At 49.5% G+C, this 12,387-nt stretch overlaps 1 protein-coding gene across 1 annotated transcript in view; it reads left to right on the forward strand.

Moving 5' to 3' along the window:
- Positions 1-2,713: 2,713 nt before the first annotated feature.
- The window catches only part of crim1 (cysteine rich transmembrane BMP regulator 1 (chordin-like)), a 57,937-nt gene continuing 48,263 nt past the window's right edge, over positions 2,714-12,387 (forward strand). The window contains exons 1-2 of the mRNA XM_027004800.2: positions 2,714-3,681; positions 9,730-9,903. Of these exons, the coding sequence (XP_026860601.2) occupies positions 3,381-3,681; positions 9,730-9,903 (475 nt within the window). The 5' untranslated portion in view covers positions 2,714-3,380. The remainder of the gene's footprint in view (positions 3,682-9,729; positions 9,904-12,387) is intronic.

A 12,387-nucleotide genomic window follows, 5' to 3' on the forward strand; every position in this document is an offset into this window, starting at 1 on the left:
AAACTACAGTGCATACAGTCCAAGGATATCTGATTTCTCCGGAGATGTCGGCGCTAATGGTTTCTTAAAGCAACAAGAGGGCTGTGTTTTTGGCTCATGCCCCTGTGTATCATTCAACACCTCCAGGATTATTACATCTGATAGAGCTTCAGGGGGTAACTGAGAGGAGCTGAGTGGGGAGCCGAGATCAATGAGTCCAAACACGGCCCCATATCACGCCGAATCCCTGAGCGCGGACTGGGCTAATGTGATGTATGGAATCCCTTAACACCATCTGGGCTAATGTGCTGGATTGAATTCTACTGGAGTCCCATGGGTAATTGGTTGTTTTTGTTTTTTTCTCTTTCCAAGATATAAAGAATGTGAAACAGTGTGTCCTCATGTTAGAATTCCTGTAACAGTGTTTATAAGATTGCTTTAGACTTTGGTTAAATTAAAGCTTATTTTAGCATTTTGTAACTGATGCAGCAGAGACTGATTTTGTCACACAGGTAAGTTGTCATACTGTTAATATTCCCAACTTCATGGGGTGCTACTTAAAAGTGGAATACTAGTTTTATGCATCTATTTGGTCTGATGTTATATCCTCTCTAGGAAACGTAAGACACACGGTGAGCTGAGGTGAACACAGATCTGCCATTTTTCACATTGCAACATTACAACATTACAATTTTTATAATAATTTTCTTCTAGTTAAAATTCTTCACAATTATATATTTGTATTTAGTAGAGGAGAGAATAAAATGTATTGTTATACTTTGGCTAATGTCCTGCATTAAGTTAACTTTACGATATAGCAAATATTTACAAACCTGGCAGTTTGGGGTTGATTTTGTGTCAAGTTGTCACAGCACTAACCCAACCCTGCCAGGTCATATCGCCAACACAGCCCTGCCCATTAACACCAACGCAGCCCTGCCCATTAACACCAACACAGCCCTGCCCATTAACACCAACGCAGCCCTGCCCATTAACACCAACGCAGCCCTGCACATTAACACCAACGCAGCCCTGCACATTAACACCAACACAGCCCTGCCCATTAACACCAACGCAGCCCTGCACATTAACACCAACGCAGCCCTGCCCATTAACAACAACGCAGCCCTGCCCATTAACAACAATGCAGCCCTGCCCATTAACACTAACGCAGCCCTGCCCATTAACACCAACACAGCCCTGCCCATTAACACCAACACAGCCCTGCCCATTAACATCAACACAGCCCTGCACATTAACACCAACACAGCCCTGCACATTAACACCAACGCAGCCCTGCACATTAACACCAATGCAGACCTGCACATTAACACCAACGCAGACCAGCACATTAACAACAACACAGCCCTGCACATTAACACCAACGCAGACCTGCACATTAACACCAGCGCAGTCCTGATCAATATCACCAGGGCCTGTGCTTTAGCACCAGTTTATCTATGTCCATCAGCAACAAGCCTAGATCTGTCCATTAGCACTACATTACCAGTGCCAAAAATACCAGCTGTAATGGTATTAGTAATGGTAACAGGGATGGTAGCTCAGTGGTTAAGGTTGCTGTTTCAAGCCCCACCACTACCAAGTTGCCACTGTTGGGCCCCTGAGCAAGGCCCTTAACCCTCAAGTTGTACTCAGTCATAATTGTAAGTCGCTTTGGATAAAAGTGACAGCTAAATGCTGTAACAATTTTTTTATATACTATAACCACCAAGCAATTCCAGAGGACATTTGCCAATACCCCAAAACTCCACCCCCTAAAGGAGGCTAAAGAAAAAAAAGAAAGTCTCTATATGACTCTTGATCAGAAGAGTGTCAGTGTCTCGCTGGCATGGAGCCATCCTCAAATAACCGACCAAATGAGACTCCGTCCAGTGTGCCACACGCAAACATTGGGCTCGTGGAAAAGTGCCCAGGTGGTTTCTCTATGCCAGAACTGTGAAATTCTGTATCAGATTCTGGCAACCAGTCTGATTAGTGAAGTCTGAGATCAGATAAAATAGCCTAGAGTCTACTGGGACTTTTAAAAATCAGGTAGCATTGTAGTTTTGTTTGTTATTGTAACAAACCAGTTTTAATGAGCCCTACCTTGCTCCCAGACTGACTTACTGATTCATGAATTAATGTAGCTCTGGGATTTATCAAACCTTTTTTTCTGAAGTGGCCCTTTATTTTGAATTGGGAGTAAAACAAAAATACTGAAATAACCTGCCAATGATGATTGTTTTTATTTGTTGCAAAATCTAATGTGATGTCCTACCTCACATAGTCTGCTATATGTTGATGGAGCAACTGCTTATAAATGCACACTCACTATTTACTTGTTTATAAGTCTGTGCTGTGCTAAGACTTTGTTTTTTCCATTTTGCATGCAGTTTCTAAAATTATGATCTACTGATCCCACGATATATAATAAAGTGTGAAAAGTGTGACAAGGTGCCCCGGTCTGTCTTATTATAAAAAGCTTAATTTTTTTTATTTTTTATTTTATTTTTTTTTACATTTCTCTTGCTTCTAAACAATTTACTACATCTCCAGGAATTAATTAAATACACTGGGGAATGCAGTGCTCTCCTACGACTTCTAACTGCACAAAACAAGGTTTGTGTTTGGTGTGCGGAACATTTCCTGTGCTCCATATCTGGAGCGAACTGCCCCGCGGAGCGAAGTGTTGCGCGATGGGAGTGGTTCCGTTATGAGGTCAGCGCGAGGTACGGAGCCCAGCGCGCGGCGGGCGGAGAGAACCGAACTCCGGGAGGGACACGCGTGAGTCAGAGGGAGACTGAACGCGCGGACAGCAAGAAACGTTTTATTTAGACGGGCTTGGCCGAGTGAGCCCCTCGCCGGCGACCGAATAGCGCCCGTCGCCTTTTCTTCGGGAGGAACCCGAGGAGACGTCGTGCTTGCGCCGTGGCTTTTCGTACGAGGCGAACGGGAAGAAATTACCTAGCTTGCACAAAAAGAGAGAGAGGAGACTCCGAAGAGATATAGACAGAGAGAGAGAGAGAGAGAGAGAGACACAGAGAGACAGACAGACGCGCGAGTGCGAAAGTTTTCGTGTCTGAAAACAAACGTAACTGCCGAAATCGTGACGCATAAACCATGCACTCGGTCTGCAGCGCGGGATAGCCGTTTCGTGCCGCGCGTTTGAAAGGATTGCAGCGACCGCCACAAAGTTTAATGCGCGGAACGTTTCGTTCCATGCGCCAGAAAAACGGACATTGCATAAAAGGAGCCGATTACATGCTCGTTTAGAGCCGTTGTGTGCTACGTTTGGTCGCTTCGCCAGGATTGCGTCCCCCGCGCTGTAGACTGGGGAACCGGGGGGCTGGGTTGGATATACGCCTGTGTATTTTCACTTTTCCTTCACGGCCTTCTCCGGGATGTATCTTCTTGTGAAATGCGTGCTGATCGGCCAACTTATGGTCTTGATGGCGAAGAGTAGCAGCAGGGCGCTCTTGTGTCTGCCCTGCGACCTGTCCAAATGCGAGGAGCCCAAGCACTGTACCGGCGCCGTGGTGCCGGGGATCTGCGGCTGCTGCTCCGTGTGCGCCAAGCAGAGGAACGAAAGCTGCGGCGGCGTGTACGGTCTGTACGGGACCTGCGACCTGGGGCTCCGGTGCGTGATCAGACCCGCGCTGAACGGTGGCTCCATCACGCAGTATGAGGTCGGAGTTTGCGAAGGTTTGTAATGCTCGCTGCCTCTTTCATGTATTGCTTCTACCGTTTAGAAAGTTATTCTGCATCCCTTTGGGGTCAAATAAAAACCCAGTGATGAAATATCAGCCTGTATTCGTCACATTTGACAGTTCTAATATTTTTGGTGAACAGAGGACATTAAAAAGGTGAGAGTGGAGAACTGAATCATTTATGGATTACGATGCGTTCTGCTTGTAGTAGTAAATGAATCAACCAGAAGTTCGAGGTAAATTGAGTCATTTATTATTGTGAAAGGCGCAATGCTGACAGAGAGTCCTCAAATGTCAGAAGGTTATGGCTTTCTACAATAAACTGGCCTTTCCAGTTGGCTACGGTGAGCGGGAGCGCGATGGGGAGGGAGCCGGAGCGTGCAGGCTGGTTAATGTGTTTGCAGTATGTCGGTTTTCCATTTCTTTCGGGTATTGCTAACGGATTCCGTGCTGTTTTTGGACGTCGTGCCAGCCCCGCTCTTTCCGCCGAGGCTTGTTGGTTTTTCGTTGGAATGTCTGCTATGCAACTTGCGCGTCAGACCATATATTTTGCATCGGCAGCAGGAGGACGTCAGCTTTGTGTCACGGGTGTTTATGCTCGCGGAGACGTCATTTACCCGTCGCGTGTTGACTCGGGTAATGCGTTTGCGCCATTGCATATACTAGCGCGCTGTACATTGTCCATGCGAGCACAGTACTTTTTTACGCAGTTGAGGCATTTCACCTGTTGAACATTGCCTGCCCCACGAAGGTATTTCACGGAGCTGCCGCCACGTGTGTTTGCTTTGAGAGAACAAAAGAGACGCGCTGTTTTACGCACGAATCACGTCATCCAGATTTACCGTAGACGACCTTTTCTTTGCGCCTAGCAGCTCAGAACCGTAGCCAAGGCAGGACAGCTGGCGAGGAGGCCCTGCCGGTTCTCCGCGTGTGCGCCCATCGTCCTGGCCTGGCGGTCAGACGACGCGCTGCGCGAGACCGTGGGTCAGATTTCTACACGGCTGGGCAGGAAGTCCGCGTGGGTGGCGCCGCGACTGTTCGGCATGTCATCTCTCAGGTGACATCTGATGGGGTCTGGCCAAGAAAACAGAGCAGCATAAAGTGTCAAAGCCATGCCTGCCGCTGGAACGAGCCTGATCAAAGTGATGACGGCGACAGCCGGAGTTTTCCCAGTGTATCCTGTGCCGCGGTGACCCCCTCCTAACCCCGTGGCGGCCCGAGGTATCTGGGGACGTTTCCGGGGATATGCTTTTATACTCAGCTTTCATGTTGACCCGCCCCCAATAAGTTACTCTGGATAATTAATATTCTACAGCGCTGTGGGTGTGACATCAGCGGTTGGTATGGTCACAGCAGCCAGTCCAGTCTTCTGCGTGGACTGACCACTAGACTTCTGTCTGAGGCACTAAGCTCTCTGAAGTGTGAGACTGCACTGGATGAAACCTGCATCACACACGATTGTTTCTAAATGGCCCAGGGACCCCCTTTTGAGATGCATCACGTCTCTCCGAGCATGTCTCCGAGCGCCCAGCGGGAAGTGTCAGAACTATGCCGTCCTTCCCGGTGAGGCGTGCGCTGGGAGTTCCAGGGCGACGTTCTCGATGGCATGTTTGACAGCAGCGATCGGCGGGTTCCTGCAGTATACTGCCTCCATGCTGTTGCATGCTAACGGGGTGGCGGCGTGGCGCTTCCATTAGGCCTCCGCCCCCGAGACGGCAGCCTGCTGGAAGCATCGCCGCACAGCCTGGCACGCCTGTGTAACCCCCCCCCACCCCCCCCCCCCCCCCCCCCCCCCAAGGCCATCACTGACTGAGGCAGTCTGAGGGTTTGATGGTCAGCTTCTGCACTTCTGCAAATGCTGGCTGGGCTCACTGATGGTGAACAGAGAACTGTGCCAGAGGCTGTTAGTGCTCTGGCACGATTTTTAGTTAAATAAACCCTGGCTACATATTGTATATAAATACTGTGTGTTGAATGGACACCTGAAGAGATGCCCTTCTGAGAAGCAGGCTGTGCAGTTGTGGTTAAAAACACGTTTAGAGGTCACAAAAAATTGCTATGCAAAAGTTATTGGCATTTTCATTTATCTGCTTCAGATTAAATGTAAGGCTAAGAATGTTTATTGGAAAATGCCTTTTTCTGCACGTGCTAAGGCCCTTTAAAACAGACAGCGGTTGCTACGCACTTTGTGTACATTATTGTGGTTTTTTACGTTTGTTTTGATATCCCAGCACACATGTATGGACCTGTGTGCTGCTTTCACAGTGTGGAAGTGTTGAACAAATTAACACACGCTTAGAATCGGTTCAGTAACTTCGCCTGCGATAGTTTTTAGACCTGAGTTTGAAAAACTGCAAGCGTTAGCATAACAGTATATTTTGTAAATCAAGAACACATGCGTGCCGTGAAGAGAAGAGGTCAGTAAAATCCATCGCTTAATATTCGTCCCAACCCCGTCCAGTCTAAATCGATCACAGATGGCGCCCCACAATACAGCAGTCTATTCCTGGCTGTACCGTTACGAGCCACCGACATTTGCTTTGTTGATACTGTGCCCGTGCACGTTTCAAAATGACTGCAACTGGTGTGGGATGGACTGAAGACATCTGCGCATCGCCTTGCTTGTTCCTTCAAGAACCATTTGGAAGGTGCTTTGGAAGCAGCTCCGGTGCCGAGCCACGGCGGAGCCTAAAGGAACGGGAGTGCTCCGACGCGTCCTCGCCGCCGTGGTGGTGCGGCTTGCCTCAGGAACGCCCAGCAGATCTTCCAGCTCCCTGGCTGGACATCCTGGATCACTGAGCCCAAATCATTTAAAGCCTTAAAAACATCTCCAGCTTTCATGAAGGATGCGTTCCGCACAGGGCAGCGAGCGCCTTCCAGCCAGCGTTTTGGTTTTTAATTCATTTATTTTTTTTCGTGAGGAGCTCCTTTGTGCGGCTGGATGCCGCACTCCGCGGCACGGCTCCCGAGTCCCGTTGCGGGATCTCTCGTGAGCAGAGCGGCCCGAGGTTCCCAGGATCAGGAGGGCCGGCCCCGTTCATCTGTCCAGCCCGGGTCGCTGCTGTCAGCGTAATGCGCGTAGCCGGGGGAGCGATGGGTAGACTCAATCGCGCAAATGACTGGGAACGAAGGCGAGCCGGGCAAATTAGATGCGAACACCTGGAGAATGCAGGCACGGACGCTCCTCAGCAGTGCTGTTCACACACACAGGCCTCTGTCTGTTAACAAAGGAGCTGCACATTGCTCTGCATCAGTGTCAGCCAGGCCTTTTTGTATGGAATTCCACTGCCAAAATGCTAAATGACCCGTCAAAACAAGGCTTATGTGATTACCGCAGAACTTTCACGATGGTGGCAAAGTGAATGTCAAGTAGATCAGGATAAAAACTCCTAAATACTACGGAACTGCTCCCTTCCTGTTTTTTTTTTATATCCTGTTCTGAGATTTTATTCCTTGTTTGTTTGTTTGTAGTGCTCTCACCTTTATTGTTTTGAAACCAGCAGACGTGATATGATGATCTCCTCCACAGCACCCTGACACCCTCTCTTAGTAGCCAAACTGCCCGGTGTCCTCTTTTTTTTTTTTCTTTTTTTTTTTTTCTTTCCCTCCCTCCACCGGTGGCCAGATCAGGCGTGCTGGTGAGCGCAGGTTTGTCCGGCGCAGTCAGGGAAGATGCGCGGGAAGTTCTCCTCTCCCCTCAGACAGCCTCTCCGTTAGGGGAGCTCCACAGCGCTCCAGGCGTCCTTGGGGCTGGGGTCAGGGTTTCTCGGGTGCGGTTGGATGACAGCAGCAAGAGCGGCTACAGCTCGGCATCCGGGAATGCCAAAACCAGCCTGACCGTAACCTGTGAGTTCTGCCTGCTCGCCCGCTCTCCATTGTTTGGTACGCCACACGCGACGATTACCCGCATTAAAAACGTGTTGTTTCCATGTCAAATTAATAATGGGTGTCTCTGATGCAAATGAGCAGGCGCTTTGTGCATCAGGACAGCGTCCCACTCAGATAAAAACCAGGTGTCACTATGACACGTAGCAACAAAATGAGGGCTCACCGTGGCAACGAACAGGATGCGCCGTAATTCGATGACATGCCCAGATAGCGGTAAAAACTCCACTCCCGAATCCTTCCACTTGTGCGTTGACTGCACTGATTATTCAAATGAGTCAGCTGTTTGTAGTCTTCTTTGGCAGGGTTTTTTTGTTTTGTTTTTTTTACTCCCGGTGTTGGATCTAATTTGCATGGTTTTTTAAGGGTATGTTTAAGCTGCATGTTTTTTTATGGGTTGATTTATATTGGGTAATGTGAGAGGGAGGCCTGCATTTTTCCTCGTTGTTTATCTGTCTGAGGCAAGGTAGCGGAAGACATTCCAGACTTTGCTGGAATGCAGAAGCATTCATTCTTTCGGAGAGAGGTGGCATGGTGTCTCCTTGTAGGGCCCTAATATAAGTGGGTTGCGTTTGTTTGTTTGTAGGTGGAAGAAAACTGTTCCCTTGTCCTTACACACGCGAGTGAACTCGTAGGGCAGCGTAAGGGCAGCGGGCCGCTCACTGCGTGATCCGGGCATGCCTGGCACCGGAGCTTTTAAAAGCTGCTCCGCACCCGTTCCCTGCGAGTGGAAATCTAATCCCGATGCCTATATAAGATGACTCCTGGAGCGCCCCCTCCGTCCGAGTGGCAGCATGTCTGTCTCGGCCCTGCGTCTGTAGGCCCGGGCTGTGTGTGTGTGTGTGTGTGTGTGTGCGCTCAGACCACCGGCCGTGTGTTTTTTAATGCTGCGGGCAGCCAAACCTGGCCACCTCTAACCTCCCCCCCCCTGCAAGAGCCAGTGAGCAGAGTGACAGAGGACTCGCCCGCCAACAGCCTGTTATTCGTGGCCTTCGCCCTTTCTGCAGGGAGGACTAAGGCAATGGTGTCTAAGCGTTCGGCTTTCTCACACACACGCGCACACTCACCCACACACACACTTATACACGTTGGCACCACCACCCAGAGCGCCGATGGCCTGTTTTTGCTATGTCTGGTCAGCGTTGGAGCATGGCGCTGGTGTCACGGCGAGCATGACTGATACTGGCGGTAGGTGGAGTGGGTGGGGTTTGGGGTGGAGGAGTGCTCACACTCCCTGCTTGTGCTCCCGCAGGGGGATTTAAAACCTAGAGGTCTGAAGGCAGCGACGCCCAGCAGAACGAAGCTGAGCGCAAGACTGATGCCCGAGGCAGTCGTTCAGTGCCCAGAATGTCGGGCCGCGCGCCGCGTTATATATTTCCCGTCTGTAAGGACGCTGCTTGCTAGGCTCCTCCGCGACCTTCACGAAGACAGACGTGTCCGCAGCAATTGATGGGTGTCTATTTACCGGCGAGCCGGCCCCTGTTGTTCCCGGGGCAGAATCTGGGAAAGACGCACGCTGCACCCGCATGGGCGCGCCTTCGTGCATGCGCTGGCACTCGTAGAGCACGCAGATACGCTCGTGTGTATTCTGCCGTGTCTGAGCACGCACGCACACACGCACGCATGCCGATAAGGTCGACACACCAGGCTCCATATCAATAATATGTGTTTGCACTGTAAATAACACTTCATAATGGGGCTGGGAGATTGCCGCATCGCAAGGTTCAGGGTCATTTGTGTTTTCAAAATTGCTGCTATGTTGAAATGCCACTATATAGTGAGGTGGGGAAGGATGTTAGGTGCACTGCTATTATGCAGCAGGAGTGGTTTACACTGCATTTCTCATTCCTGACACCTTGCTGTAGTGTTTGTTACTCAGTGATCTGATTGGCCAGGGAGAAGTTCTGCTTTTACCTATATACTTGCTACTCTTATTTCCACAGGTGTGTGCAGTTGCAGCTTCGCATGCTGACATGACACCCACATTAGCACTTTGTTTTTCAGTCATGCGGAGAACTGTGGTCAGCTGTTTTTGGGTTTTTTTAACTATAAATTTTGTTTTTAACACGTGTGCTCCTAAATGTGTGCATCTGCGTCGACATGGGTTTTTGTGTTTTTGTTTGTTTTTTAAACGTCCTTCTCTTCGATGCTTGCACAGACGAAAACTGGGAGGATGACCAGCTGCTGGGATTTGAGCCGTGCAATGAGAACCTGCTTACAGGCTGTAACATCATCGACGGGAAGTGCGTGTGTGACAACGTGCGGACATGCAACAACCCATTTGAATTTGCCAGTCAGGAGGCTTGTCAGACAGCCCTGAAGAGGATTGAAGGTACAACCCCCCCCCCCCTTTCTCCCTCTCTCTCTCCCTCACCCAATCACTGACTCATTCACTATGTCGGTGACCAACTCCGAAACCCGTACGTGCACGGTCATGTTGTAATGTGGCATTCAGTGAATGCCTCAGCGTGCAGCTCCACTGATGCGTGTCAGACCTCCACCGATCGTTCTGGACTCCCCTTGCTACTCGACTCGGCTAGCTTACCCAAACAAACATTACAGATCTGATTAATCCTGGAGAGAAACTGCGTTTTTAGGTCTCCAGCCCAAGTCAATGTGCTGTGCATCTGATTTCGAGAAGCACTCCATCATTTTTAAGAATAAGGGATTTAATGCATTCTGCCATGCTAAATTGTGTGTGATTAATTTGGTAATTAGAATGGGCTTTCTTGTTAGTTCTGAGATGCTCAGAAATAAATCAAACGAACAATAATTTCCTGGCTTCATTTGAAGAGTGATTTAGCTAATAATCGACTCTGGGCATTTGGGGAATTCATCAGAAATCTAATCTTTATAGATGGGCAAATGTAGGTGAGTGGAAATGTCATATGCACATGTCTATGTGTTTGATTCTGCGCAGGTTTAATTTGCTTGTTTTATTTCTGGTGTCCTGTTTTATAACTCGGTCAGAAAACCAGAGCTGTTTATTAACCAGTTATACTCGAAGGTTGTTAGAAAGTAGCACCTAAGGCCTTTTTACCTGAATGCCGTTGGCTTTTTGCTCTCAGTCAAGCGCTGGATAACACAAACCCCTGGAAATCCCTGGATCCAAACATGTTTTTATCTTATTTTGATATGGTTTACTTCCACTTCTCCTTTTGCAAGAGGTGCGCCAAGTGTTTTGCTTTCTTTTCGTTAGGGGGCAGGGGCAAAGTTGCTTCAGATGCCTGTGATTAAACTAACAAGCTTCATTTACCCGAAGCTGTACAGGCTCCTTATAGGGCTATCAGAACGAAAATGTTGCGCTGAAGAATGCGGTCCCCCGGCAGACACACGCCGCCGTGCTGGCGTGCTTCTGGGCTCCGTGCTTGTTATGGCAACGGTCCTAGCAACAGCTGATGGTTCTCTTTCTTCCACCGTGGCAGGTGCACTCTCGTCTGCCCTGAAGTGGCTTACGGTTCTTCCAAAGCCGGTGTTTACCTTAATAAAGGTAGCTTTTGTATCGGCCGGAGTCGTCGAGCTCGGGAGCCGCCGTCCGTCAGGGAGTTTGCCGCTCGCTCGTCGAGTCAAGGCCGGGCCGGCGTTCGCCGGGCGGGTGTGTGGCCGTCGCGAGTTGTGGTTGTGTTGCAGCTGCCTGTGGCCACTGCCATGCTGTGCTAGGCATCTGTGGTGTCGCTCCAGCATAGCCTCACGCTCACAGGTGCTCCTGTGTAACGGTACTCTGCTGGTGACCACTGTGCACCGTTTCCCTCATTTTCTCTCTCATAGTTAACTGGTTTTAATGCTAGCACAAGGCCGTGCGGTATAGACACCCTCTTCGCCCTAATGAGGCGCGTAAGAACACTGTCCACCTGTGCAATGCAGCTCGGAGGGTAATGGACTGCTTCTTGCTTGAGAAAGTGGTTCAGTTTTGGCCGTAGTGCAGAGCGAACTTGTTTTGCCTGCGGTATCTTCATCTGTTTGTGCTCAGTACGGTGGGGCCCAGGAGGGGTGGGGTCCACATTTTTTACGCTGCTGCAATGGTATGCGCTTGCAGTTTGTCATTTCCACGTGAAAAACTTTACCATGGCGATCCGTCACGGCTGTAGCGTCTCGAGTCTGAAGCCAGAACGTGAGCTTATAGGTTTGGCAGCAAACAGTTGTTCCTGTCGCATAAGATTCGGGACTCTCCTCCCTAATGGGATTCAACTCTGCAGCGCGCTCCCATGTGCACTCCCTACAGCGCTGCCGTCGGCCAAGGGGCCGGAAGAGACACGGGGCTGCGTTTTAAAGAGTAGTACGGGCAGCCAAACAGGAGGCAGCTGAAACCTGAGCTTGTCCTTTAAGGTCATTCCTGCTAGCTCATCATGAAAAGAAGCTACCAGTGGCAGAAGAATGGAATGTATTTACAGGAATTGGGTATGCACAAGGGCATATGCTGAGCAGAGTGATAATATCAGCAGCGAATCAGAACGTGCCATGTTTCCGAGAGGCACCACGACCTCTGGAGTCTGTGGAGCCTGTAATAATTCTTTAAGCTTGGAAGGGAAAGACACCTGAAAGGGCAAAAAGAGACAGATAATGTTCTTCCTCGGTTTTCCTCAATGGTCCCTAATGACAACCGTTTTCCTCCAGACCATTCTTGCTACAGGAAATCAATCCTCAGGAAAACTGGAATAATATGTTGACCTTTGATGGCTAACTAGATTTTCTCCAGGTGTGAAAAAATGTCAGAGTGGTAAATCATAGTGAGACCTGACAGAGTGCGGTAAAAATTGACCTTAAGAGTTGAACCATTGTGGTGCAGGACTGTGGCTGAAGTCCCTGGAAGGTGCCC

Source organism: Electrophorus electricus, chromosome 13, assembly GCF_013358815.1.
Source record: "Electrophorus electricus isolate fEleEle1 chromosome 13, fEleEle1.pri, whole genome shotgun sequence".
In the NCBI taxonomy this organism is placed as follows: Eukaryota; Metazoa; Chordata; class Actinopteri; order Gymnotiformes; family Gymnotidae; genus Electrophorus; species Electrophorus electricus.